The 25,628-nt window shown below is 42.9% G+C and overlaps 1 protein-coding gene across 5 annotated transcripts in view; it reads right to left on the bottom strand.

Annotated features, from left to right (window-relative positions):
• Window positions 1-25,628, bottom strand: part of N4BP1 (NEDD4 binding protein 1) — a 50,657-nt gene that overhangs the window by 19,752 nt on the left and 5,277 nt on the right. For all 5 annotated transcript variants that reach the window (XR_016350501.1, XR_012906712.2, XR_016350502.1 and 2 more), the window contains exon 2: window positions 18,293-20,076. Coding sequence is in view for 1 of the 5 variants with exons in the window: in XM_075940227.2 (XP_075796342.2) it covers window positions 18,293-20,076 (1,784 nt within the window). In the remaining 4 variants the exon portion in view is untranslated. The remainder of the gene's footprint in view (window positions 1-18,292; window positions 20,077-25,628) is intronic.

Raw genomic sequence — 25,628 nt, 5'->3', positions numbered from 1 at the left:
GACCAGCACCATTTGGCATCACAGATAAGAAAGAGAAATACGTGACCCCCTGGGTCTAAAGATGGGTACAGCAGCACACTCACTTTTGAGTGTCATTCTACCCTCTACCTGCTGGTCGGGTTAGGTGTTTGACCTCCCGAGGTTCAATGGGGACGCCTACCTCGTATTTTCGTCTTTCCTAGGAATTGAGGGACCGGCCCTGGCCTGACACGCTGGAGTCGAGAGGCACAGAAGGGGGTAAAAATTGTACCTGGATGTGGTCCTCTGTCTTAAGTGTACACAGACTTAGAGCTCTTTAAAAGTTAAGCTGTTACTTGGTACTATTATTTCTGTTTTTCCTATCTTTATCTTCTTTGTAACCATTTTTAAGATCTATATTTTGCTAGCAGTTAAGAAATAGAATAGCCATTGCAACCATATGATTTATAAGCTTCCTCAATAAACCTGTAACTGTTTAAGCTTTAACCTGACTCCTTCAGTTGCTGTAACAGAACCAGGAACAATTTAAAAGAACTTCAGCCGGTCTTAAGGGACAGATATAGGGAGAGCTTGGGCGTTTGGATGTGTGTCACTCCGAGGTGGCAGATCCGTTGGGGCACTTCTCAGCCTCCCCCAGGCTGCCCGCTGCGAAGGAATCACAGATTCTAGCAGCTAAAGTCTGAAGTGTAATAAGCTCTCCCTGCAAGCTTACTGGGGCGCTCGTCAACCTCCTCCAGGTTGCCCACTACAAGGGACCCCGGTCTCAGCAGTTGAAGTCTCAGGTGTATAGCGCGCGCACACCCCCACCCCCCCCCCCCACTCACTGCCCTGACTATCGGCTGACAAAGATAAACAGGAATAAAGTGGTAACACCCTCCTATTTTTATGACGCTGCCAACTGATTCTAATAAAGGAAAGAAAACTAAGGATGCATGGAACTAGCCTAACATGGAAGATACCAGTGATTAAGATGTTTTGTTATGCAGCAAGTTTTGATGAAAGTTAAGAAATGAAAATAGGCAGTTAAGAATCTGATTCTCAAGTTAGCATTCAACTTTCCAAATGAAAAAGCTACACTGCTAATTAGCAATATACCCAATTTCAAGAATTGAATTAGGTAAGAGAAATTAACAAAGGGAAGACTAAAATCTTCACCTGCTGCTAGTGATCTCCTTGTATAACAAAATCTCAGAGTTGATGAAACAGATTAAAATAACACCAACACCAGTTTAAACGTTAAAAATCACTTTATTCCACATTTTTCTACAAGTCAGAAGACAGACTTATATGAAGAGTAAAACAGTCTAACTTGCCACTTCTACTCTGTGCAATAGGTTCACCAGAATTTGAACTGACAGGGAGGAAACACCACTCTGAATAGAAAGAGGAGGGACAGAAGGTTTCAGCACAAATTTACATTTTCTTGGTATCTGCCTGATTTGAAAAAATAAAAATGATCTGCACAAGATCATAAACACACTGTAGATCATATGCATTTCAGATCAGGGAGCTCAGAAATAAAGTACTGCATTATTTAATCCTTTACAATATAATTGACACTGCAGTTGGGATGTGTAATGCAGCACATGTAGGAATACCTGAGGAGTTAGCGATATCACTAAATCAAAACTAAATACACCAGAAGAGTTAGGGAGATGGGCATGGACTTGCTGCCCAAATATATACTCAAAGCCCCAGAGGAGCGTCACTCAAGTGGCTAGTTTGTGCCTCCATGGCTTCATTGCTATTTTTAGCAGGCGAGATAGGAATACCCAAGGTAGCTTTAATCTAAGTGCACTGTAATCACACTTCCTTGCTGCAACATGGATATACCCTAAACATTTTGAAGTCTACAGTTATTCCTTAAACAGCTAGTTTAGAGACTTTTAGATCAACTGAATAACTTCTAAAATATGATCTGCTAGTAGACACCCTAATTTAAATGCCACATTTTAATCCCCAGTAATATTTAGCACCTCCTTTCTCAAAGTTTCTTCGTTGCTTTATATACTTGATGCAATCTACTTCAATTTGAGATCGGATTGTTTGAACGAGGCTGGAGGGGAAGATGAAGGACAGACAGATGACTAATATATTTGAATTTAAACAAGGAACAATGTGGCCCATTTATGCAACAGAACATGTTTGTGCAGAACATGACGCATTGGAGAGGGTCCAGCGGAGGGCAACCAAAATGATTAGGGGGCTGGAGCATATGACTTATGAGGAGAGGCTGAGGGATTTGGGTCTGTTTAGTCTGGAGAAGTGAAGAGTGAGGGGGGGATTTGATAGCAGCCTTCAACTTCCTGAAGGGAGGTTCCAAAGAGGACGGAGAGAGGCTGTTCTCAGTAGTGACAGATGGCAGAACAAGGAGCAATGGTCTCAAGTTATGGTGGGAGAGGTCCAGGTTGGATATTAGGAAAATCTATTTCACTAGGAGGGTGGTGAAGCACTGGAAAGGGTTACCTAGGGAAGTAGTGGAGTCTTCATCCCTAGAGGTGTTTAAGTTCTGGCTTGACAAAGCCCTGGCCAGGTTGATTTAGATGGGATTGGTCCTGCCTAGAGCAGGAGGATGGACTTGATGACCTTCTGATGTCTCTTCCAGTTCTATGATAAGGGGATGGTTTGAGAACAAGATCTTGGTAACTAATTGACCATTCATTATCAGTGGGAAATAGGTCAATGGAGGGATGATTGGAGTTACTATAGAGAACTTTCTGGGTGTCTGGCTGGTGAGTCTTGCCCACATGCTCAGGGTTTAGCTGATGCCATATTTGGGGTCGGGAAGGAATTTTCCTCCAGGGTAGATTGGCAGAGACCCTGGAGGTTTTTCGCCTTCCTCTGCAGCATGGGGCACAGATCACAGCTGGAGGATTCTCTGCATCTTGGGGCCTTCAAAGTATTTGAGGGCTTCAATATCTGAGACATAGATGAGAGGATTATTCTAAGAGGGGTGGGTGAGATTTTGTGGCCTGCACTGTGCAGGGGGTCAGACTAGATGATCATAATGGTCCCTTCTGACCTTAATGTCTATGAGTGAGTCTATGAGTGCAGCAACTGCTGGTTGACAGTGTGTGCACTTCACACTACAAAAAAAACCAAACCAAAACAAAAAACCCAACATTAAAATAAAAATTATAAAGAGTTAACCCTCACAAAAAACCTTTTCTTTCTACATCTTAACATGCAATTTAAAAAGAAAAACACTTATGCTTGAAAATTTTAGCACTTAGCAGTTTTCTGCAAAGATCTGAACATCAAAAGCCAGCTATCAAAGAACACAGCAGTTCACTTTATGACTATTTTTGTTGAGAGTAATTTTAATTTAGAAGAGTGTAGCATTTGTAGGACATGGAGCAAGTAGTAGAATGGCAGCAACTCCTAAAACTGCAAGTCATGCCCATCATACAGACTCTTGTTGGCAGGCTTCTCTCACGCACACACGCACTTTTGCCACTTGCATTTGAACAACAAGGCTCACTCTCTCTCTCATGCAGTGGTTCTCAAACTGATCTGTGGACCACCGCTTTGCAGGTGGGCTGCAGCTGGGCTGCAGCTTGAGTTTAACCCCCACATTTCCCTCCCCACAACAGGGAGGCCACATTTGCGCTGCGCTCCAGCCTCGCACACCCCCCTCCCTCTCCCCGAGAAGCTGGACTAGCAGCATTGACATGCTGCCTGGAGGCTTTCCTTACTGTTCCCATTGACCAGAATCTGGCCAATGTGAGCAGTGGGAAGCTGTGCTTGGGAGAGGGGGCACAAAGCCTGGTAAATGCACCCCTTCTGCTCATGCTTGGACCCCGCACCTTCAAGCCCACTCCTGCACCCTCCCCCCACCCTACCCATCCTCAGACTACTCCTGCAAACTGCCTTGCTCCTGCATTCTCCTCCTGGGTCAGACATACCACAGCTGCCTGCTCCCACACCTTCCCTTCTGGCCAGATACCCTACCCACTCCCACCCAGCTCCTGCACCCTCCTTTACTCCTGCCCCATTACCCATGGACAGACACCCTACTCCCAATCTGCTCCTGCAACCTACCTCCCACCCAGACCTCCCACACATTGAGCCTCTAATTTCTGGCCTAACCCCAGAGTAGAGATGTAAATGTTTAATCAGTAAGTCTCACCCTTCACAGTTCCAGTTAACTAGGAGGGGCTGGAGCAGCTCATCACCTGCCACAGGCAGGGTGCTGCTCCAGCCCCACAGGCCCCCATCAGAGCAGCCCCAGTCTGTGGCGTGGTGGGCCGGCCTAGCCCTTTGCCATAGGTTACACCAGGGCTACTCAACTTTGGAAGCCCCAGGGGCCACAATGATACTCTCAGCACATACCAAGGGCTGCAACTTAAGTGTGGCTGCATATACATGGAAATATATATGCAAATAGCTTCTCACACACAACGGGCATGAATACAAAGATTAAAGCAAGACTACACAACACCCAGGCCCCATTTAAGTCAGTTCTGGTGGGATTAATAAAATGCAATATGTACCCGATTTCCACCCACATGACAGCACTTTTAATGAGCAATGATAGTCAAGGAATTTAACTACAAAAATGCATATCAACAGAAGACCATTATATTGACTACTTTTTTGTTTTGGCTCCAACCCCCAGGATGTGTGTTGAGCCCAGTGTAAACCCAAAACGCACTGCGGGGCACAAACAAATGGACCACGGACGATATGTTGAGTAGCCCTGGGTTATATGGTGGCTCCCCAGGAGCAGGGTCGGTGAGCTGCAGAGTGCACAATGCATGTAACCGCTAAGATTTTTTAGCAGTTATACAATTACATTTTTTAATGACTTTTTACATCCTTACCCCAGAAGAGTTCATCTAGCCTATGTGAAGCCCTAAACCTCAGTCCTCTCTATTTCTCCTTCCGTCCCCCCACCTCCTCACCTGTGGGGCTGGAGCATCAGGGTAGTGAGGTGTCTCAGATGGCTGCCATATCAGTGAGGGTGGGTTTTTTTTGGAAAGGGTATTTTTGTTGTTGTTTTGGGGTTTGGTTTTTTTGCTTCTCACTTGTGTGGTCCTTAACTGAACCCCAAAAGGTTCCCCACCCCTGCCATTAATTTGTGTGTTGGACATAAAATAAAATATACAATTATTTAAAATGAAGTTTGGTAAACTAACATGACAAAGTACAAGCTCATAATCTTTTTAATAATTTCCATTTTTACTTGTTAATTTAAACCATTCTCCCTAACTGAAGCACTAGCAAAACAGTTAAGGCATAATTAACAGACCATTTCCATTAGCAACTGGTAGTCCACCGGAAGGTTTGCATTGAGTGAGGGAGCTACGGGCCAAAAGGTTTGAGAACCACTGCTCTTACGCAATCGAATTATCCAGGCAGAAGTTTTAGAGCAGCAGCTCTGGACTCTCATGACTCATGGATCTGCTGGATAGGCAAAATGTGCTGTAATAAAGAGACTGAGTCTTCCTTAAAGGGGTGTCCCAGACACTGCTGGATGCAACAAAGGGACTTCCCATTCTTGGTTCTGTATTACTACATCCAATATTGGGTTAGAAGATGTACCAGTGTATAACAGAAATGGTTCAAGATCATATTCAGCAACATTACTGAACTCCTATATAAACCCAAAGTGAAACTCAATTAGAACAAATAGTGGATTGGATCTAGTCCTGCAGCATGGTTTCTGTATGTCTTATGAGATCTAGTCAAGAGTGAAAGAAAATAGTTATTTTATATATACACCCCATCTGTCTGTGTGTCTGCCTCCAACTCAGTTTGTTAAGAATTCCTAAGAGCTAAAGCCACCAAATTTGGTATGCAGCTTAACTTAAAGCAAGGTCAGGGTTTGGTTGTGCCAGGACAACCAAAGCCTCAGGAAAAGGACAATTTCCCATAACATGCAAAGGCAGGGCTGCTGTTGAGAGAGGCCACTGGGGGCAGGAAGCCCACAAAGGAGAGCTAGATGCTGAGTGTCCCTTGGTGTCTGCTGTACAACCAAGTGACTGGCCAGCGGGACCTGCCAGCACTCTCCGTAGGTAGCCCCCCGTTCCAAACTCTCCCTCCCTCCCAGCCCTTGGCTGCAGCGCCGGACGGGAGAGGGGAGAAAAAACAGCACCTTGGCGGGCGGGCGAGGGAGAGAGGTGAGAAAAACAGGCCCCTGGCCCCCAGCTTCCTGCACCCTTTCCCCTCACATTCCCATGGCCTGAAGGATGTGGGTAATGACAGGTAAGCCTGTTAGTTTATCCATGTAACTTCTGGCAATGTCCGGAACATCAAGTCAACACAGATATTACTGTTCCTCATAGCCTAGGAATCTTTGCATTTAGCCATGAAAGCAATATAGCAGTGTGCCTTGGTTTCCCTTTCCATACAATACATTAGATTTAAAATGGTTTTTTTCTCCTGTGAGAAGTCCCAAGACTGCTTACAGGACGAACCGTGAAATACCATTATCAATAGTTCTTTGACAAAGTGTGTTCTTAAGTACTATTCTTAACATGTTTAAGGGTTTTTCCAAAAGATCATTTGTATGGTACATTTTTACAGTTTTTGGTACTGTTTGCTAAAGAATTCCTCCTAACTGGTATGAGCTAACACCACCATATTTGGTATGCAGCTTCCTCTTCTAACTTAAAGAAAGGTCAGGCTTTAGTTGTGACGGGAACAGGACTTTTTCCATAACATGCAAAGGGACAGGACAGAGAGAGGAAGGACAGGATAGTCACAGTGGGGACAGCGAGCACAGGGGAGAGCTATACAGCAGAGTGACCACTGCAGGCAGCTGTACCACCAAGGGAGTGGCCAGCTGGGACTGGCTATCTTCTCTGCTATCAAAGGGGGTACATGGGGCCCCCCTGCCCAAAGATAGCCCCAACTGTCCCCCCCATGTCCTGGGAGGGGACAGGGAGAGAGCCCCTGGTGGTTCTGGGAGGAGCCAAAGGGTGGGGAGGAAGCCCCCCTGCATCCTCCGATGTCCCTGGCCTCTTGCCCTGAACCCCCAAATCCCCATGACCCTGTCCTGACTCCTGCACCTTCCATCACCATCTCCCTGACCTGAAAGGACCCAGACAACACCAGGTAAATCTCCTAATTAGCAATAAAGTTGATCTCAGCTCTACCACAACTGTAACATTTACAATTATGTTGGTCACACCAAGCTTTTTATTTAGCTACATCAGTTCTTAGGTCAGTTTGTTCAATAGTCCTTCTGTATCATAGCTTTTTCTTTAAAGTCTATGTTAAGTAAAACCCCTAGTTAGTTTAATTGCATCCTTAGGGTTTGGGTATTTTAGAGATGAGTAAGGCAAGTTAGTAAGGACACTTCGGCCTTCCTTCTTTCCTTTTCTCAGAGGGTTGAAATCTGAGATTTTGGACATACCACAATCTATGATTTTGCCAGCTGTGTTCTCATTACCAGCATTATGGGCAACTCTGTCCCTTCTTTGTCAGCTAGGTAGAGCTTGCATAGACACCATGCTTTAAAGTGGAGTGGGCAATAATTTTTAAAGGGGAGGGGGCCACTTCATAAATCCTTGGGCTGCCCTGGAATGGGCATGACCTTTGGTTGAAGGGGCAGGGCCAGGAGACTTCTTGTACTCCCCCCGACAGACCCTGACTGGCCTACAGATGCGGGAGTGCGAGAAGCCCAACCCCCAGAGAGAATCGTGCACAGTTTAAAATGTGTTCTCCTCGCAGACTGCCTCCTGCCTGCCTGATGCAGAGGCAGCAGCACAGAATGGCAAAGAGCTCCCTGGGAGTGGGTCCATGAGCACAGTAGCTCCTGCCCCCGGGGACTATTGAACAATCGTATAACGGATAATATTTTTTGGTGCAGTTAGACAGTTATTCAATTACACGGTACCCAACATCTCTACATTACATACCCACACACCTTTCTTAGTAGACAGACTGTTTACTATCAGCTAAGGATATTAAGGAACAAGTATTTTGCTAATCATGTAGTTGATACAATTTGTACTGACTACATGATAAGTCAATAAGGGGAGAGAGACTGCAGCGGTAGTAGCTCCCAGAGCCAGCACAGGACCGCTGCAGCTCTGTATTTTAAACTTAGTAAGAGCCTGGCAGCACTTAAAACAGAGGCGCAGTGGTCCTGGACTGGCACAAGCTGAGACTGCTCAGTACTGGCTCATGCTGGATCCAGCAGCCCCTGCCCGCAGCCAGCCCGATAGAGGCAGCAGTGTGGAGGAGGGGGCAGGCAGTACCATGGAGATGGTGATGTGAGGAATTGGCTGTTAAGCCGGCTTCTCCCAGCACTGGCGCCTGTCCTCCCCCCTCCCCCCCTACACTCACTTTCTGCCTCAGAGAGGCAGCAAGGGGGCAGGGAAGTGAGTAGTCCCGAGTTGTTTACATCCCTACTATACCAATAAACCATTAAGAATCATCTTCTTCCTTTGTGCAGCTCTTCTTGTGACAACATGCAGGTTATCAGGCTTAACACACACACAAGTTTAGGAATCATTTGCTTCTTGTTACAGGTTTCCACACTGTAAATGGACAGTACCGACAAATCACCTTGTGCTTTCCTTGTGCGCTGGTTATATCATCAACCTGATCAGACAAGGCTGTCATATCTTTACCCAACAATGCATCAGCAACAGGCAAAAGGAGAAGCACCAACACTGTTTGGTCCTTGGAAGCCAGTTATAACAAACGTATGAACACTTCCAATCTGCACTTCAGCTATGTCCAGATATCATCTCAGACAACTGATACATTTTTAATCATTATTTCTACTTTAGACATAGAAGTTCTGGAGAAATATTCTTCTTTAGCTGACATTCCACTATTTTCAATAGACAGTTTGAGATATCACAGTTTGACCAATGAGCTCTTCCTGTGATTTATCTAATTTCAGATTCACTTCTAAGCTATTAAACAGACATTCAGATAGCTATTTTGTGGATGAAGTATCTTCCTCAGACACAATCATTTGAAGACCATCCTCCCTCCATAGGCAAACCACTGCTCTCAATAGACACAGGTTCAGGGTTATTTCTTTCCTGTGACTGGTTTAAGGCACTAACCTTGACTAAACAAAACTTTAATATCATTCCGAATTAAAAGATCTGAAGGAATTGTGCTTTTTCACTTCCACAACCATGATTCCATTAAATAAATCCATTCCATTTACAATAGTTACACTTTAACCTGGCAAATAATCTTCCTCACTGAAAAGACTTGCTTTAACCAAAGTAATATCTGCTGTGGTGTCTCTCCATGCTATTTACCTTTACACCAATAACTTCTGCACACTAAAAAACTCTGCATTATTACTCCCATATTTAGCTTTAACACGAGTTTTAAGTTCAAGTCTTTCAGAGACAACAAACAGTGACAGCATCAAGGCCAGGCTCTGTGTGGTTTGCCTGTGTGTTTAGAATAGGATTAACATTTTCTGGGTTTGGTGGTTTATTTTTTTACATGTGGATACTCTGGCTTGATGTGTCTAGCCAGATTTAATTGAAATACTGCTTTTCTTCTCTTACAGCAAGGGTGGGACACTCAGGTCCAGGGGCTGGATGCAGCACCTGAAACTCAGGGCTTCCCCTCCCCAGTATTGGGGAGCCCGTAACGGTGCTCCATGGGGCTGGAGCACAATCTACTACCCTTGGTCCCCCTAGGTTGTTGTGTGTTAGACACTCCCCACGTTACCCTTTCTCCTTCTTAGTTGGGGGCCACATCAGTGAGGATTTGTTTTGGGTTTTTTTTTGCTTCTCAACTGATTTCTCTGTGGATCAGAGGCCCCAACCCAGAAAATGTTCTCCACTCAGCCTTAGAGTATGAGCTTTTCTGTTCTTGTCTCCTGTGTCAACTGGTCCCACCTTTAATCACCATTCTCGTCACTCTTATTTTCCCATGCAGTTTATATCCTTCAAGCTGAATTGTGTAAAGTGGCATTTGAGCAAGGTAGGCATTTAAAACACAGCAATTAAATGTTGTAAAAAGGGTGTCAGTCTCAGATGCTCATGTCATATGGAATGCAGTTGTTCCCCAGCTTGGTGCATATTTGCAACTGGGATGGTGCTTTCTAGAACTGTTGTTCTCAAACAGTCAGAACCCCAAACTGGGGTGCAACCCCATTTTAAACTGGGTTGCATGGCTGGCAACCTAGTTCACCTAAACTAGTAACGACTGTTAAAGCCACACCTTGACTAAACCAGGATTTTAGCACAGTAAGAAGTCAAACACATCTTTCCATCCCCATATACACAGACATAACCAAATAATAAAATATTTAAATCTCCAAGGAGGGATACAAAAGATGTCTGGAGCCTGATGTGCACTTAGAGTGTAAGAGGAATGGAGAAACATTTTTCCCTCCCAAGAGATGTGTTGCATGCGCAGAAGGGTGTTGGTACACCTCAGGGTAGAAGAGAAAAGGACACATGGAGGAGGAAAGATTTGAGGAGGTGCAAATGACAATATCAAACCCTACTTCAACATAGAAAGATGAGGATTGAAACAAAACCAAAAATCCCTCACTTTTTGTAATTAAAGTTTTCAGCTGACTGAATGGAATGATTTAAAAAAACAACAAATAGTCTAGTAGCACTTTAAAGACTAACAAAACATGTAGATGGTGGTATCATGAGCTTCTGTGGGCAAAACTCACTTCTTCAGATGTGTGAACAGTTTAGGGAGAACATCTCAGAATAGGTTTACATTGCATCTGGGAGTGAGCCTCCCATCCTGGACCTAAAGCTTTGCAGTGATGAGGCTCGAACTAGTGCACTAAAAATAGCTGTGTTGCTTTGACTTAGACTTAAGAGTCTGAACCACAATGTCACAATAGCTATTTTTAGCGCACTAGCACAAGTTCCACCATCAGAAGTTTGTTCATGGTTGGAAGGCTTGCTTTCAGGTACACTGTAGACATATTGTGGCGGTTTCTCTTCACTAAACTTATCTGGTTACTCTACTTGAGCCAGTCAAGCTCTGAGGTTAATCATACGGCAAACCGCTCCAAAACAAAATCTGCTCAGAGCTATCAGTTAAGCAGCACAGATTGATCCGATTAACAGCTGACGAGTTGCAACTCCAGATGCTGCATCCTCACAGCATTACTAAGGCCATGTCTACACTAACAATTATGTTGGCAAAATTTATGTCATTCAATGGTGTAAAAAAACACCCCTCTGAGGGACAAAAATTTTGCTAGCATAAGTGGCAGAGTGCACAGTGCTGTGCTGGTAGGAGCGTTTCTCCCTTCAGGGATGGCTTAATTAGGTCAACAATAGAGCTCTTTCTGTCTAGAGCGGCTAGATAAGAGATCTCACAAGAGTAAAACACATCTATGCCATTGCAAGCTCTCAAGTGCAGAGACTACTTTGATGCTCAGGTTAGGCTTCTCAGGCTTCAACCCATACTTCCCCCCTGACCATCCAACTAGCCTGAGCTTGAAGGACTGCTTAGCTCAAGACAGAAAGCTATATGCATAGATGGGAATTGATTTAGAGGCAAAACTTAGGTTATACCTGGAGCTAACAATGCAACAAAAAACAAGCCCTACTACTAATGGTTTGTATAGAAGTGAAACTTTGGACAATGGCTTAAGAACCCTAAGGTATTTTCTTTATTATCTGCTAATTGAGTGGTCATTTCTGAATTTACACACCAAGCATAATATACCTGGACACTTATTTTCTGAAGCATCCAATACCGTCATGAGTGCTAGAAAAGAACAGTGCATTCTATCTTCGGACAGAACTTTGAGCTCATACTTCAACATAAACCCCATTCATCAGAAAAATGGTCCTTTTCTAAAAGTAGATATTAGGAGGAAGTGGTGGATTTGTTACTTTCTGCATAACCCGAGCAATTTGCATTTCGTTTCCACCAATACAAGTTTGGGAAATCAGTCTAAAAAAGGTTAAGATAAATCATGACTCAGTTATGACTTATCGTTTGCATGACTATTTTCTACAGAACAAAATCTGAACAATGAGGAAATAGTTCAGTTGTAACACTATTTACCGTAACAACACTGTACTTTTTTATTCAATTAATGTCAGACAGTCATGGGTCATATAGAATTTCCCCATAAAACCTGCCAGGACAACAACAGTCAAATGGCAGGAAGTGTTAATCGAGTACTTCAGTTAACCATTTTCATGCTGGCATTTTTAAGACTGGTATCAAAATTAATTCAGAGGATACAATGTATCCTTAAATCGAAGTTAGAATAGCAGCTACCAAATTATCTCCTTTAGTTTATAACCATCACACTTTATCTGGATTGAGTATGAAGAAGTCCACAAGTTAGTCCACAAGTCCACAAGAAGTTAACAACATTTTTTGCTCTTCAAAATGCATAGCTGTATTTGGAAAGTAAAAGAAAGATTTGTTCTGACTGCAAGAGTATGCAACTACTTTTAGCATGAATACTTTGTACCTGTGAGTTTAAAGCCTGTCAGCGAAATAGTTGATCAGCCATTATAGTGCTGGAAGCCACAAATACCCTTTTGAGAGGAGGTACAATAAGAAACCCTAAAAATAATCTTACAAATATGCCAGAAAGAAGTGAATCTCTGGCCCTTGGTAAGATTCAAAGATCAGATACAAGGATAGCAGCCAGTTCTGGAAACATGATCAGACCTGCTAAAGTATCAGCAAATATGAATGGCCTAAAACAGAACTAATCCGGCTAGGACTAGGAGAAAAAGAAAGAAGTAGAAATCTGTGACAAAGTAGATGGAATAAAAAAACTGAAGAAAAAGATCTGAGTTTTTGTAATGCAATCAGTACTGTGATGTCTGAAAAGCCTTGAAAGAACCTGTACTTCCAGGAATGTATCTCTATTTTATTTATTGTTTTTATCACTAGACAGACCATTTTAAAAATATTTTTTAAATATTAACAAGACACAAATAGGCTGTTCTAACACTGCATTCCACAAAGTGATGTCTGTCAGACTCCAAACAAATCAATCCTGATTTTTATATTAGTAACCTTTTTCAATCCTACTGAGAGCTAAAGAATCAGTCACTCTATCAATGTTTTGTATTCTAGATTTGAGCCCAGTTGAAATACAGTTAACTACAATATGAACTCCTAAAGTAGCATATCATGTTGGGAATCTGACACAAATCCTTAATTACATCACTAACAGTTGCTGCTATTTTGACAAATTGCTTTTTTATTAATCTGTTTTCTGAGAAGGTAGGAGGCATTAAGAATGATCTGTAGGAGTCTAGAGAACATCTGATGAGACCAACAACTGTTGAAATCACATTTCTACTGAGAGCCTTAACTGATTTAACAATATGAAATTTCTATTCAACATCTATAGATGCAGAATTTTTATTCTGAAAATTTTTTTTTTGCTATTTAACATTTTGGCATAAAGTTCATTAGTGGTGGAACTTTATCAAATGAATGTATAGTCACATGCTACAAAGCAAAAACATCAATCCCAAAAGTGATGTGAAAGATCCTGGCCAAGATGTCTTGATCCAATGCAAGAAAGGTATCTTTACCTTCAAAAGGTATCTTTTTGAAGGAATGAAATAAAGTTCAAATCCAGTATTTCCAGCAGAGTAAGAGAAAAAGCTACTTTTGTACACTCCGAAGATATGATTGGAAGTGGGGATACCCAGATGAGATTGTCCAGCTAACAGTAGCAGAAATCTCAAAAACAGCCATGATGTAAACCTGAACAACAGAAAATTAGGTGACAAGTTGCATAACCTCAAACATCTAACTTTGAAATTATATTCACTGTTTATAAGTCAAAATTTATTGTGGTGTATGTCTGTGTAAAGGGAAACAAGAGATTTCAAAACCATAAACATGAGGAATTACAAAATAATCAACATTTAAAAATCCTATAAGTCAGGGATTCTCAAACTCTGTGATACCGTGACCCCCTAAAATGCTAATTGAATTTGTGTGACACACCCACCCACCAAAGTTGTTAAGCAAAAAAAAAGAAAAGGGGTTGGAGCCAAAGTTAAGCAAAAGTTGCACCAGTTTAGGTCTGCAACCACCCCTCCCCCCGTCAGGCCTCCCCCAGCGCCCCCACCCCGAGGCAGGCCCCCCAGCATCTCCCATCCCAGTGCATTCCGCCCATGTCAGACCCAGGCCCCCCTAGCACTCTCCCATCCCCCCAGGCAGGCATCCTCAGCATCTGGAGCCCCGCTCCAATCAAATCTCCCCACTCCTCTCCCCCTCCTTCCCCCACAGAGCCAGGCACTGAAGAAGAATCTGCCTCAGCTGGCAGCTTGCAGGGGAAGCATCACGTGGCCAGCTGATGGTCTCTGCTGGTCAGGTGGGCCAGAGCAGTGCATGCTCCGCTTCCACCCAGCCCAGCAACCCCCTAGCGTGGCACCCAGCAACTGCCCCCTCCTACCACCCTTTACTAGATTCTACTGCGCTCTTCACTCCCCCGCCAGATGCGGCAGGGGAAAATTGACTGGACGGAGCCCGGACTGTCTGGAGATGCCGGGGAGACACAAATGCAAAAAAAACCCAGATCCAGCTGCGGCCCCCCTGTAAGTTTGAGAAATGCGACACAGTTTTAGAAATGCTGCTATAAGTCATAAAAGTTGTGTGTCGATCACGAAGGTTGTGGAAGGCATGGATTCTCTGACTTTCCATTACCTTTGGGACTTCTGTAGGCCAGCGCCAGCTGCTCAGTTGGCTGGTGGGACAGCTACACTAACTGACACTCTGGAAACTCCTGACAGTGTTCCCTGGGCAGCTGAAACAGCCACAATCTTTGCAGCTGCGGTCCACATTTCAGGGCAGCAAGTGCCACTAGCCCTAAACACCACCCTCCAGATGCCCCTACCAGAAACAGTATTCCCTAGCACCCCTTCACTCCAATGTTTAATCATGGGTATTTTTAGTACAAGTCATAGGTTACCAGTTGCAAATTTTTGTGTATTCACTAAACAACATGCTATAGGGGGTGTCTGTGTAGAGGAGGTGCTGTAGTAATCATGAACAGATCAGATTATGAGGACATTAAGAAGCTCCTACTACATTTAAACTACAGACCTACAGTGGAGGGTAGGTCCAGGACCTGATGCAAGCTGGGACTCAGCAGTCCCAGCTTGCACCAGGTCCCCGGACTGCTGTGCCTCTGCCTTCCCTGCCCCTCCCACACACACTGCAGAGACTGTGCTTGGGGGAACCGGCTTTTAAGTCAGCTCCTCTCAGTACTAGTTCCTGCTCCTTCCCTTGCTGACTCTGTATCAGAGGCAGCAAGGGTGGTGGTGGGGGGAGGGGGGGGAGGAGAAGCAAATAATTGAGTAGGCTTATTGGGTAGTCAAATCACTACTCAACTAGTCACTTACATCCCTACCGCTGGGGCTGGGGGAGAGCATCTCTCCCACAGTTGTGGTAACTTTGCACAGCAGCCCCAACTCCCTGCATGGGGCTTATTAGGTAGCTGCATAGCCATGCACCTTAGAAAGCGCTCTGATTACCACTGACGTTTTATGGCTGTAATTGGGTCCTTTATACCACTTTAGTTAGTATTTGTGCTTACTCCCTGCCCCCAGCTTGTCAGGAATCCATTAATCCAGAGGGTTTTGTTTTTAATTTTGTTTTGTTATTTTTTTTAAAGAATCAATTTTTACCTTTTGCTGGTGAGTTTTATGATAAGGCAAGTATTGTTCTAGTAGACAGTTTCTCTGTTCTCGTTGCTCAATACAAAGTTATTTCTTATCTTAGCTCTAGCAGATGTACCTGGTGTTGCTTGAATCTTTAACTGACGTAATAAAATAAAATAAATTAAAAAAAAAAAATCAATGAAAATGTTTTATTTCATTTTTTTTTAAAAACAAAGGCCGGGATGAGAGTTCAGGGGTATAAGGATGTTAAGAGGTGGGTAACTGATTAGTCATGTAGTCGATACAATTTGTATCAACTACATGATTAGTTGATAAGAAAATGTGCTCTGTACCAGCTCACACTGGTCCAGGAGCTAAACCCACTGTGGTTCTGCAGTTTAAATGTAGTAGGACCTGGGCGCTCATCTCCTACTACATTTAAACTGCAATGGGGGGTAGGTCCCCGAACCACACGAGCCAGTACAGAGCCAGGACCACTGCAGCTCTGCATTTTAAAATGCAGTAAAAGCCAGGTCCAGCAGTCCCTGCTTGCAACAAGCCCCAGTAGCAGATCGAGGCAGCAGCGCGGTGGGAGGCAAAACAAGATGGTGCTGGGGGAACCAGCTTTTAAGATGACTGCCCCCAGCACCGGCTCCTGTCCTCCCACCCTGCTGCCTCTGATATAGAGGAAGCAAACGGGGAGGGGGAAGAGGAGAGAAGCAAGTAGTCATTTTGATTAGCTACCCAATAAGCTTAGCCTTATTGGGTAGCTGACTACTCAACTACTCACTTACACACCTATGGGGGTAAGGAGGGACAGCTTCCCCGCACAGTCTGCAGGCTCTAGGTTGGGGCAGGGAGGAGGAGGAGGGGGAGACAACTTACCGGTGTACTGGCCAGCAAGATTGCAGAGCCCCAGCCCTGCTGGCCATTCTCTTGGTGCTGCAGCTGCCCCCCAGTAGCCATGAAGTATTGCATCCCTCTTCTCTGTGCCCCTCCCTTTTGCGTTCTCCTCTCTCTGCCCTCTCCCATGTTATGGAAAACAGTTCCATTCATAGCACTTCAAGTTTTCCAGGAACAACCAAACCCTGACCGTGGTTTAAGTTAGGGTAAGAAAATATTTGCTGATCTTAGCTCTTTCTGTTTGTTCAAGTATTCCTAAACTGGCTCTCAGATGCAGAGATGAAATCTAAACACACACACACACACACACACACACACACACACACACAGGGCTTGACAATTATGGCAATCTACTCGCATGGCGAGTAGATTTTAGCTCGGCAGAGTGCCACAGCCTCGGTCCATGCATGCGCAGCGCACCAAACCATGCGGCTGGCGAGCGGGGCTCACTACCACTTGTCAAGCCCTGCATATATTAGGTAGTGGAGCAGCAGGAAGCTAATCTAGTCCTGGAAAAATAGCACTTCCCTAATAAAGAAAACTGCTCCTAGATCATACTTTCACATTCCAATGTTGTGAAGAATTCTATACCAAAGTAGAATTTGCTTGGAAACTCCATAGTTTGAAGTGCATTAGATCAACTAAATGAGAGATCAATTAATAAGTTCCATCACAGGACTTGTCTATTCTTACAACTGCTGTGATCAATGCAGCAGCTTCAATTTAGCAGGTCTAGTGAAGACAGGCTAAGTCAAAGGCTGAGTACTCTCCTGACAATGTACTCCCTCCCTCACCGCAGAAGTTAAGTTGGTGGGAGAGTGTCTCCTGTCAACACAATGTGGTGTAGACACCGCTGTAAGTCTACCTAAGTTACATTGATTCAGTATTGACTGGTCAATCAGCACTTGTGTTCCGCCTCTGAAATGTACAAGAGCCCCAAAGTTGGAACATGGAGTGGAGCCCAGGGCCAGCGGGAAGTCCCACTGACTCTGGGCTCCACAAAGGCACTAGCGCTTTGAAATGCACAAGAGTCCCCTGCGTGGAAACTGGGGTTAGCTGGGGAGTCCCCAGGTGATCCTGGGCTCCATGCAGTGCTGCCGCTTTGAAAAGCACCTCATGGAGCAGCTGACCCATGGCTCTGTGTGGTGCTGTGACTTTGAAGTAACCCTCTTCCCCCCCCACCCCCGCTTGCTGCCTTTTTTTGAATTTGGACTCTAGGCTGCATATAATTTCTTAGTTACTGGTATGTACTTACTTTTAATTGACTTACAAATATTAAAGATCATAATTAAAACATATCAAATACTAAAAATCTCTACGTTTTAGTAAAAAGAAAGTAACTATTTAGCATAAGGTCAAAGTCCTTCCCCCCCATGCATCCAAACAGAGACTCTTATGGGAACTGCTTCATTCACCACAGAAAAGGGACTGATATTCTTAAACCACTCACATCAGCACAGTATTTGAGGTATGTATCTAGAAGAATTTCTGAAGAACTAAGTGGAACATGGCAACCTTTAAAGAGCAAAGCTATACATATTTAGAATATGGAAGATACAGATACTAAAACTGTAGAAGGAATTGCAATTTAACAGGCAATTAAATCAAATTTATCATGCTTAAATAGTTTGCAATGGAAAGAATTCACCCCTATATCTCTTACCATATTAGCCCATTACTAAAAGATTAGTGGGAAACTCAGCTGAGTAGTAAATAACTTATCTCCATGTGACCAGTTATTTAACACTTTTTGACAAGAAAGGCCTTTATATCCAGGCCGTGCTATATTCTTCACAGTTTCACTTTGAAATTCATTGACACTTTAAGTAGTGCAAACCAGCAATACTTACGAAATTGCAACGTTGCTCCCATCTATAATGATGTATTTTAAAGATGCTTTCCCAGGTTCATTTTTCAATTCCAAATTGTATGGCTTTTTCAGAGAATCCATAAATCTTTGAATCCCAGTAACTGAGGCATCTGTATGATGATTGTATGGTCCAGCTGGCTTCCTCTCTAGATCTGGAGCATGTGGTTGGGATGGAAATACAGAGTTTGGAAAAGTACATTCAACAGGTTTGTGGATATCAAAAGAGGGTTGGTGGAGGAATCTAAGCTGAGAAGGATTGCAATGTCCTGGTCTCGCCATTTGATCAGGTTGACTATTCTGTGTATTCGAGAGCTGTGTAGATTTTTGTTGGCTTACCGTTTCAGTCTGAACTGATTCACATGCTCTGTCTGAGCTCCCTCTTGCAACAAAGTCAACATCTTTTAGTGCTCCATTTTTCATGAATTCTTGTGAAATGTTAGAAGAAGGTACAAGACCATCAGTTTCTATATCATTTGTCCCAGGACTTTGATCAAAAGAATTCAAGTGTACTTGTTTACAATGCTCTGCTGAATTTTTACCACAAGGAACAGCAATTTTATTTTTATAACTTGACGCATGCATTTTGTCTTCTGGCAGAAGACGTGCACATGGAGAATTTTCTCTTTGTTTTACATTTTTTATCTCTTTTAAAGTATGACCAGGTTTAAGTTGATTTTTACTGACAGAATCTCTATATTGCAGAGGCTGTGAAAGATCTGCATTACCACCTGAATGCACACTTACAGATCTAGATATTTGCTGTGACTGTTCTTTTTCCTTCTGAAACTTTGTACTTTCCTTTTCTATTGCTTCCAGGAGCATTAATGGTTCCACTGATTGTCCCAGTTCACTAATAACTTTCTCTACAATTTTTTGGGAATATCCCATGGTCCTGAAAAAGTTTACAAGAATCTTGTATTCCATTTCCTCACTAATGTCTTCGCAGTCTTTAATAGAGAAACGTGGATCATCCAATTCACTGCAATTATCAGAAGTCAGATCAACAACTGCTCTCCCATCTGGATCTTCACTACATTGTGTAGGCCTGCCCTCCTGATCACTTTCTAGTGAAAACTGTTTCTTAGGAAGCCTTTCCTCAGCATCAGAACACCTTCTTTTACATGACTGTCTCTCTTTGGAAAGAGATATCTCAAGTGGAGTCACACCACTTATAGGAATAAAACCTCTTCCTGGTGCATTGGAAAACACTGTGTCCATTTGTTTTGTAAGCTCTGTTACAGGGGTTCCAGCTTTATTTCTTGCTTCCTCCCCAACAGTTCTTCCATCTCCACTCATCGTTATTTTTGGGGTTTTGTTCTGTGAAAATTCAGATGTGCTTACCAAATCTGTAGTAAGATCTATAATATTGCCATCTGCTTCACAACAATCACTTTGTGTAAGATTCAGAAGTTCTCTTTTTAGTGAGCTAGGCAAGATCAACAAGTCCATTGTATATTTATCTGCATGTGCTTCCACAAATTGTTTAAATTGTTTTTTTACATTTGATTCCTTGTCACTTAATAAGCTTTCATTGTTTTTAAAGAGTTTCACAAATTGCTGAATATGACTTCTAGCCATTACAACAGCTTCTGCACCACCCTTAATAATAAGCAATCCTATTTCCTGCACTGTTATATCTGCACAGGTATCCTGAATAAGACAGTTAAGAAACAGGCTCTGTGCGCCAACGAAAATGCAGTGCATGTCCTTTGGATAATATTCCTTTTCTTCTAATTCAGGTTCACAAAGTCCCTTAATATATTCCTACAAGAGAGAGAGAGAAAGAGAGAGAGAATAAATGACTCTTCAAATCACAAGTGTGTACACCATGTTAATATTTTGTGTTTAGGCCAACGATAAACCACTATAATAAATAGTAAAACTACAGCCTAAGGCAGAGGTGGCCAAACTGTGGGGCACAATAGGGAGCAACATTCAGGGACAGCGCACCACCCAGCCTTTTCCTGTCCACCACTTTGCTCTATTCCCAGCTCCCAGCCCTGCCCCAAGCTTCAGCTCTGTTCCAAGCCTGGGTCTGAGGGTCAGGAGTAGAACAGCATCCAACTGCGACCAGTGCAGCCCAGCTGCAGTTCTGTTCCCACCACCAGCTTTGGCCTCTGTCATGGGTCTGGGGGTGAGAGCAGAGCTGCAGCTGGGCCACTACAAAGCTATTCTAAAGAAAGTTGATGATGAAATAATGTATGTTTTTAATCAGAGAGGTAGATTTGACCTACAAATTTGATCTCTGTTTAAAAGATAAGTGTTCCCATATTAAAAATGAAGACAATTAACCAGTGAATTACTATAATTAGTAATATCTTAAAATGTTTAAAGTTCAATTTAATCTTAGTACTGTTTAATTATTCACTCAAGATCAGTATTTAAACACCAGAATTCATACACCAAGTTACCAAAAAAAAGTTTAACAAAGTTAGTTTTCCTAAAATAGGCAGTTACTTCATAAAAAAGTCCCAACATACAATATCTGATCATGATAGCCAGATGACAACCATTATGGATTCTTCCATTACCCCAATAATATATTAAATTATTTTAAATGGCAACTGCATTAATCAGTCAGATATTTAAAACAGTTATACTCAAAGCAAGTCACAAAAAATAATCAATGCTTTTTATAATGCAATTTTAGAGAACAGGATTAAAAGGACAGATTCAAATGGAAGAGTGATAATGACAGAACTCCACAATTAAGTCATTTCTATATTTAAACAGGGAAAACAAAAAAAAGTTATTTCAAGCACGTTTGTTCCTTTGTAGACAAGTTTTTGTTAACACAATATAGGTGGCACAGGTAGGCAACACTCATAATTTAGCAATCTTAACACTTCCCAAAGCTTTTTTAGCTTCATAAAACTAACTAATCGTTTGGGCTGAAATTTTCCAAGCTGTCTGTCTCTAGCTGAATTTTTTCTTGAAAGTTTCAGCTAACATGTTTAAGCCATTTCTAAGAATGAGGTAAAGAAAAACTATATTTTGCCCATTTAAAAAAAATACTATAATTATTTCACTGAGGTGATCTAATGACTCCATGTTTTAGAGTAGGGACTTGAAATCTGGAGAAAGATTTGCTATGATATCAGAGACATAACCTAAGAAAATTCACCCAAATCTGGCCAAGCTATAAACTTCAAACACACACACACACACACACACACACACACACACACACACACCCACCCACCCACCCACCCTCAGTTTTCTCATGCTCAAAAGAATCTTTTGAAAGAGAGCGGCAAATGCTCTCTATCAAAAAAGCACAGTTTGCATTCAATAACACCTTTTTTCAAAAGAGTACTTTCGAAAAAAGGCATTATTCCTCGTAAAATAAGGTTTACCATGATCGAAAAAAATTCCGTGTTCTTTCGATTTACTTTTGAAAGAACGTGGCTGTAGTCTAGACTCAGGTGAAGTTTTTTTTGAAGAAAGGCTACTTTTTTCGAAAAAACCCTGTAGTCTAGACACACCCGTAGAAACTTGTTAGAACTGGCAGCTAAATTCTTTCAAGTCCATGCCCACTGAGCAGGCTTCATCCTCAGTTCCTACATACAAACCTGCATATATTTGTTGCTGCTTTCCTGTGGTGTTATCGGATTATAATATGAACATAAAAACCATTATTAATATCACTATTCTAATTGCAACAAATATTGTGTCTAGTAGGGCAAATGGCTAGAAAGGGTTAAACAATCCCAGGCCAAATGACCTATAGTCAACCTGCAGAGGCTGTATCTGCAAAATACTGTACTATGCTTCTATATTTAAAAGGGCAGCTGCAAATATCCACACCCACAGATAAAGAGCGGATAACCGTGGATATGAAGGTCTTTGTATAAAGGCATGTGAGAAAAAATTTAAATGGCACTTAAGGCCATTGAATGCTAGCTAGGCTAGAAATTTGAAATGCAAACTAAGGATGTCAACATGTAATTGACTACACACACATTCCTTTCCCCGCTCCCTCCACAGCCTATGTCTCAGAAGCAGCAAGGGGTGTGGGAAGCCAGTGCCCATGGGGACCAGATCCACAGAGCCACTTGCCTTCCCCATCCCTATACTGCTGCCTCTGAAAGAAAGGCAGCAGCACAGAGGGTGATTGGAGCAGGCTTTCAAGCCAGTTCCATGCATGTATTGGCTCACACGAGCTGCTTGTCTCCCTGCACTGCTGACTATCAGAGGCAGCAGGGGAGGGGGAGCTGGCTTTAACGTTGGCTCTCCTCGCAAGCTAGCTTCATGGAGTCCCCTGTCCTCTCATTGCTGCCTCCCACAGAGACAGCAGGGGACGGGAGCTAGGCAGGAGCCAGTGCTCGAGGCAGCCAACTTAAAAGCCGGCAGAAGTGTGGGGAGGTGGGAGAGAGGCAGGAAAGGCTGCCATGGAGCAGCCTCTGTTCATGGTGAACCTAGGCTCAGCACAGACAGAGGCTGCTCTGTGGGCTGCTGCCTTTGTATTTTTAAACGGGCTGCAGTGGGACAGCACGCTCCCAGATGGGCTCCCAGGGCTTCCTGCAAGCTGCCACGCTAAACAGCAAGCCGCCAGGCAGGTTAAAGGGGCTGACTGGGGGCACCTCCTCCATCTGAGACTGTTGCAGTCCTGAGCTCCCCCTGCTGCCATTTCAGGGAGTAGAGGAACTGCAGCTGCACATTCCAGATCCCTGTTGCTTTTCTTCTCTGTCCTGCTTCCTCTGACTCTCAGGAAGTGAGGGGAAAGGTTCCTCCTCTGCCCCTCCCCTGGGCAGCTGGGAGCAAGAGCTCACTTCCTGAGAGTCAGAGGAAGCAGGAAGAAGAAGAAAAACAACAGGGATCCAGTATGTGCAGCTTCACATAGGGGTGCCAGACGGTCTAAACAAAAATGAAATAATTTAGTCAATTTTGGGGACTCTTATGGTCAGAAGAAAAAAAAGAGTATGAATCAATTAATCAGTGACATATCTAATTAATTCTCTATTTTTCAACAGAGGTGTTTAAATAGAAATCCTGTGTAATCAGAAATGCATTTGTATCTTTTGAATACATAATTATCTTTTCTTTTTGTCTCCCAGTGCACAGCCTCAGCTTCTACTAAGGATGTTGAATTATGGTTCGATAGTCAATAGGCATTTCCTCATTCCTCCTTTGAAATGTACAAGGGCTCCAGCAGGGGCTGTTGTGCATTTCAAAGCTACAGCACCCTCATGGAACCCGGAGTCAGCAGGGGACTCTTCAGCTAATCCTGGGTCCTGGGGAAATGCCGAGGTGGCATTTTAAAGGGGCAGCACTGCAGAACTGATCCGAGGAATCAGCTGTGCAATGGCTGCCTCTTTGAAATGCCATCTTGGTTTTAAAGCAGCAGCGCCGCCCAGCTAATCCCCAACTCAGCTGTGTGGCATTGCCACTTTGAAATATTCCTTCTACCCCTCCTCCCCCGCCTTTGCTGCATCTCTCTGATAGAGGCAGCGCGGGGGGATTCAACTAGTCGACTGACTATCCAAAACAAGATGGGGTTTTACAGTATAGTAGAAGCTAAGGATGTTAAGGGCTAGTCGACAAGCAAATGTTTATTGACCTATATTTTATGCTAATAATTAGCACTAAAGACAGACATTTACCTTATTTCTAGCAGTGGTTCTCTAGACCATTTAATAAGAAAATTATTACCCTTCCTTTTTCTACAGACCACATCTTTTAACCTTCCAAGGACAGGATGTTGCAAGACTACAAAGTGGTATAAACTGCTGCTGAAACAATCTGAAGCAGGCAAGTAGTTTTTCTGTACTTCACAAAAAGAATCCCCTATCGCCTATCTGGGCTACATTCTAGTATCCATTTCCAATTTGTAAGTCATCTGACCAAATAGATACTAGCAATTTTCAGTTATTTACAGTATTAATGAACTATTATGAAAAATGTCAGTCATTTCTGTTTATACTAGCCATTTGCTATTATTAAACACTTGAAATTGTAGACTTCTACATTGTTGCACTATCCAATGCAGGAGCAACTTTTCAAGTTGTTGCAGGAGACTATCATAGTGGAACTCTAACATGCTATATATACCATGAACCTCACACTTACACTACTTGGTAGTCAGGCAGCATATAACAACTAAAGCCCAGTATTACTCTGCACACAAAGTGAGTGTAATCTGTAGCCACATCTCCACTTACCGGATGATCTCCATTCCAGTGACTGATCTTCTGGGGTTTGATTTAGAAGGTTTAATAAAAACCTACTAAATTGAATGCTGAGGGTGCCTCGATTGGGGCTGATAGTCCTTGCTGTTTTGAGGAGTAAGGGAAGTTGATGGGAGCATTTCTTCCATCAACCTCCCACTGTAGAGATGGCACCAAGCATGGCTTAAGATATGTTGAGTCCAGCTTACTTATTTATGTAACTGGAGTTGAGCACCTTAAACCGACCTTCACCCGCAGCGTAGACCTGGCCTGTGTATATTCTACTCACAAGGTCCAAGATCAATGGGCAAATTCAACATTTGGGTTGAAATTCCTCTATCATTTTTGTAATATATATTACTCAGAATTGAGCAAAAATTAAATGGGTTTCCAAATTCAGCTTTCCTTAACCAAAAGTATTTGTTAGGGATACTAGCACTTAACCAATTAACCATTTTAAACTTAGGGCCTGCCCATTAGCCCCACCATGACCTGAGCTGCGGGATCCTGCCTGCCTGCCAGTGCTGCTCCAGAGCTCACCAGCAAGGGTCAGTTAACAAGTGAGCATACCTGTAAGTCTCATACTTACTGGTATGTTTACCAGTTAACACCCCCAGTTTCTATATCTATAAATATCAGGTACCAATTAGTTCTTAACTGTAGACAATTTCCACCTATAAAGAGCGGATCTAATTTTTCCAAAACAAACTAGAGCGCTCTCTCTTACATTTAAGAGGCAAATTCTCTTACATGGACTCCATGAACTAGGAGGTAATTAATTTTCAATAGTTACAACTAAAGTAAAAAACCAGAGCCTGAAAATCAATAGAATCACCTGTGTGGCTGTGTCCACATAAGCATCTCAATTTTTTTCAAGGAAGTACTATCATCAGTATCCACCAACTAAAAGACTTAACAAGTTTGTCATTTAACCCTGCCTAGAGCAAGTCTAGGCAACTTTGTGGTTAAAATGCTGACGAATTTGTTGCCTCAGTTAAAGTTAAGAGTTAAAAGGGGACCTTCCAAATAACATCTCTATCAAAACTGGCTTTTTTTTTTTTTGCAGTCTCCATAGAAAAGACAAGAATTTATTTGGAGCAATGACACAAGTGGCTCTTCAATGCATCTCTTGTGGTTTTGTGCCACATA

The sequence above is a fragment of the Pelodiscus sinensis genome, chromosome 12, assembly GCF_052426305.1.
Source record: "Pelodiscus sinensis isolate ZL-2025 chromosome 12, ASM5242630v1, whole genome shotgun sequence".
NCBI lineage: Eukaryota > Metazoa > Chordata > Testudines > Trionychidae > Pelodiscus > Pelodiscus sinensis.
This window is presented reverse-complemented; position numbering and strand designations above follow the sequence as displayed.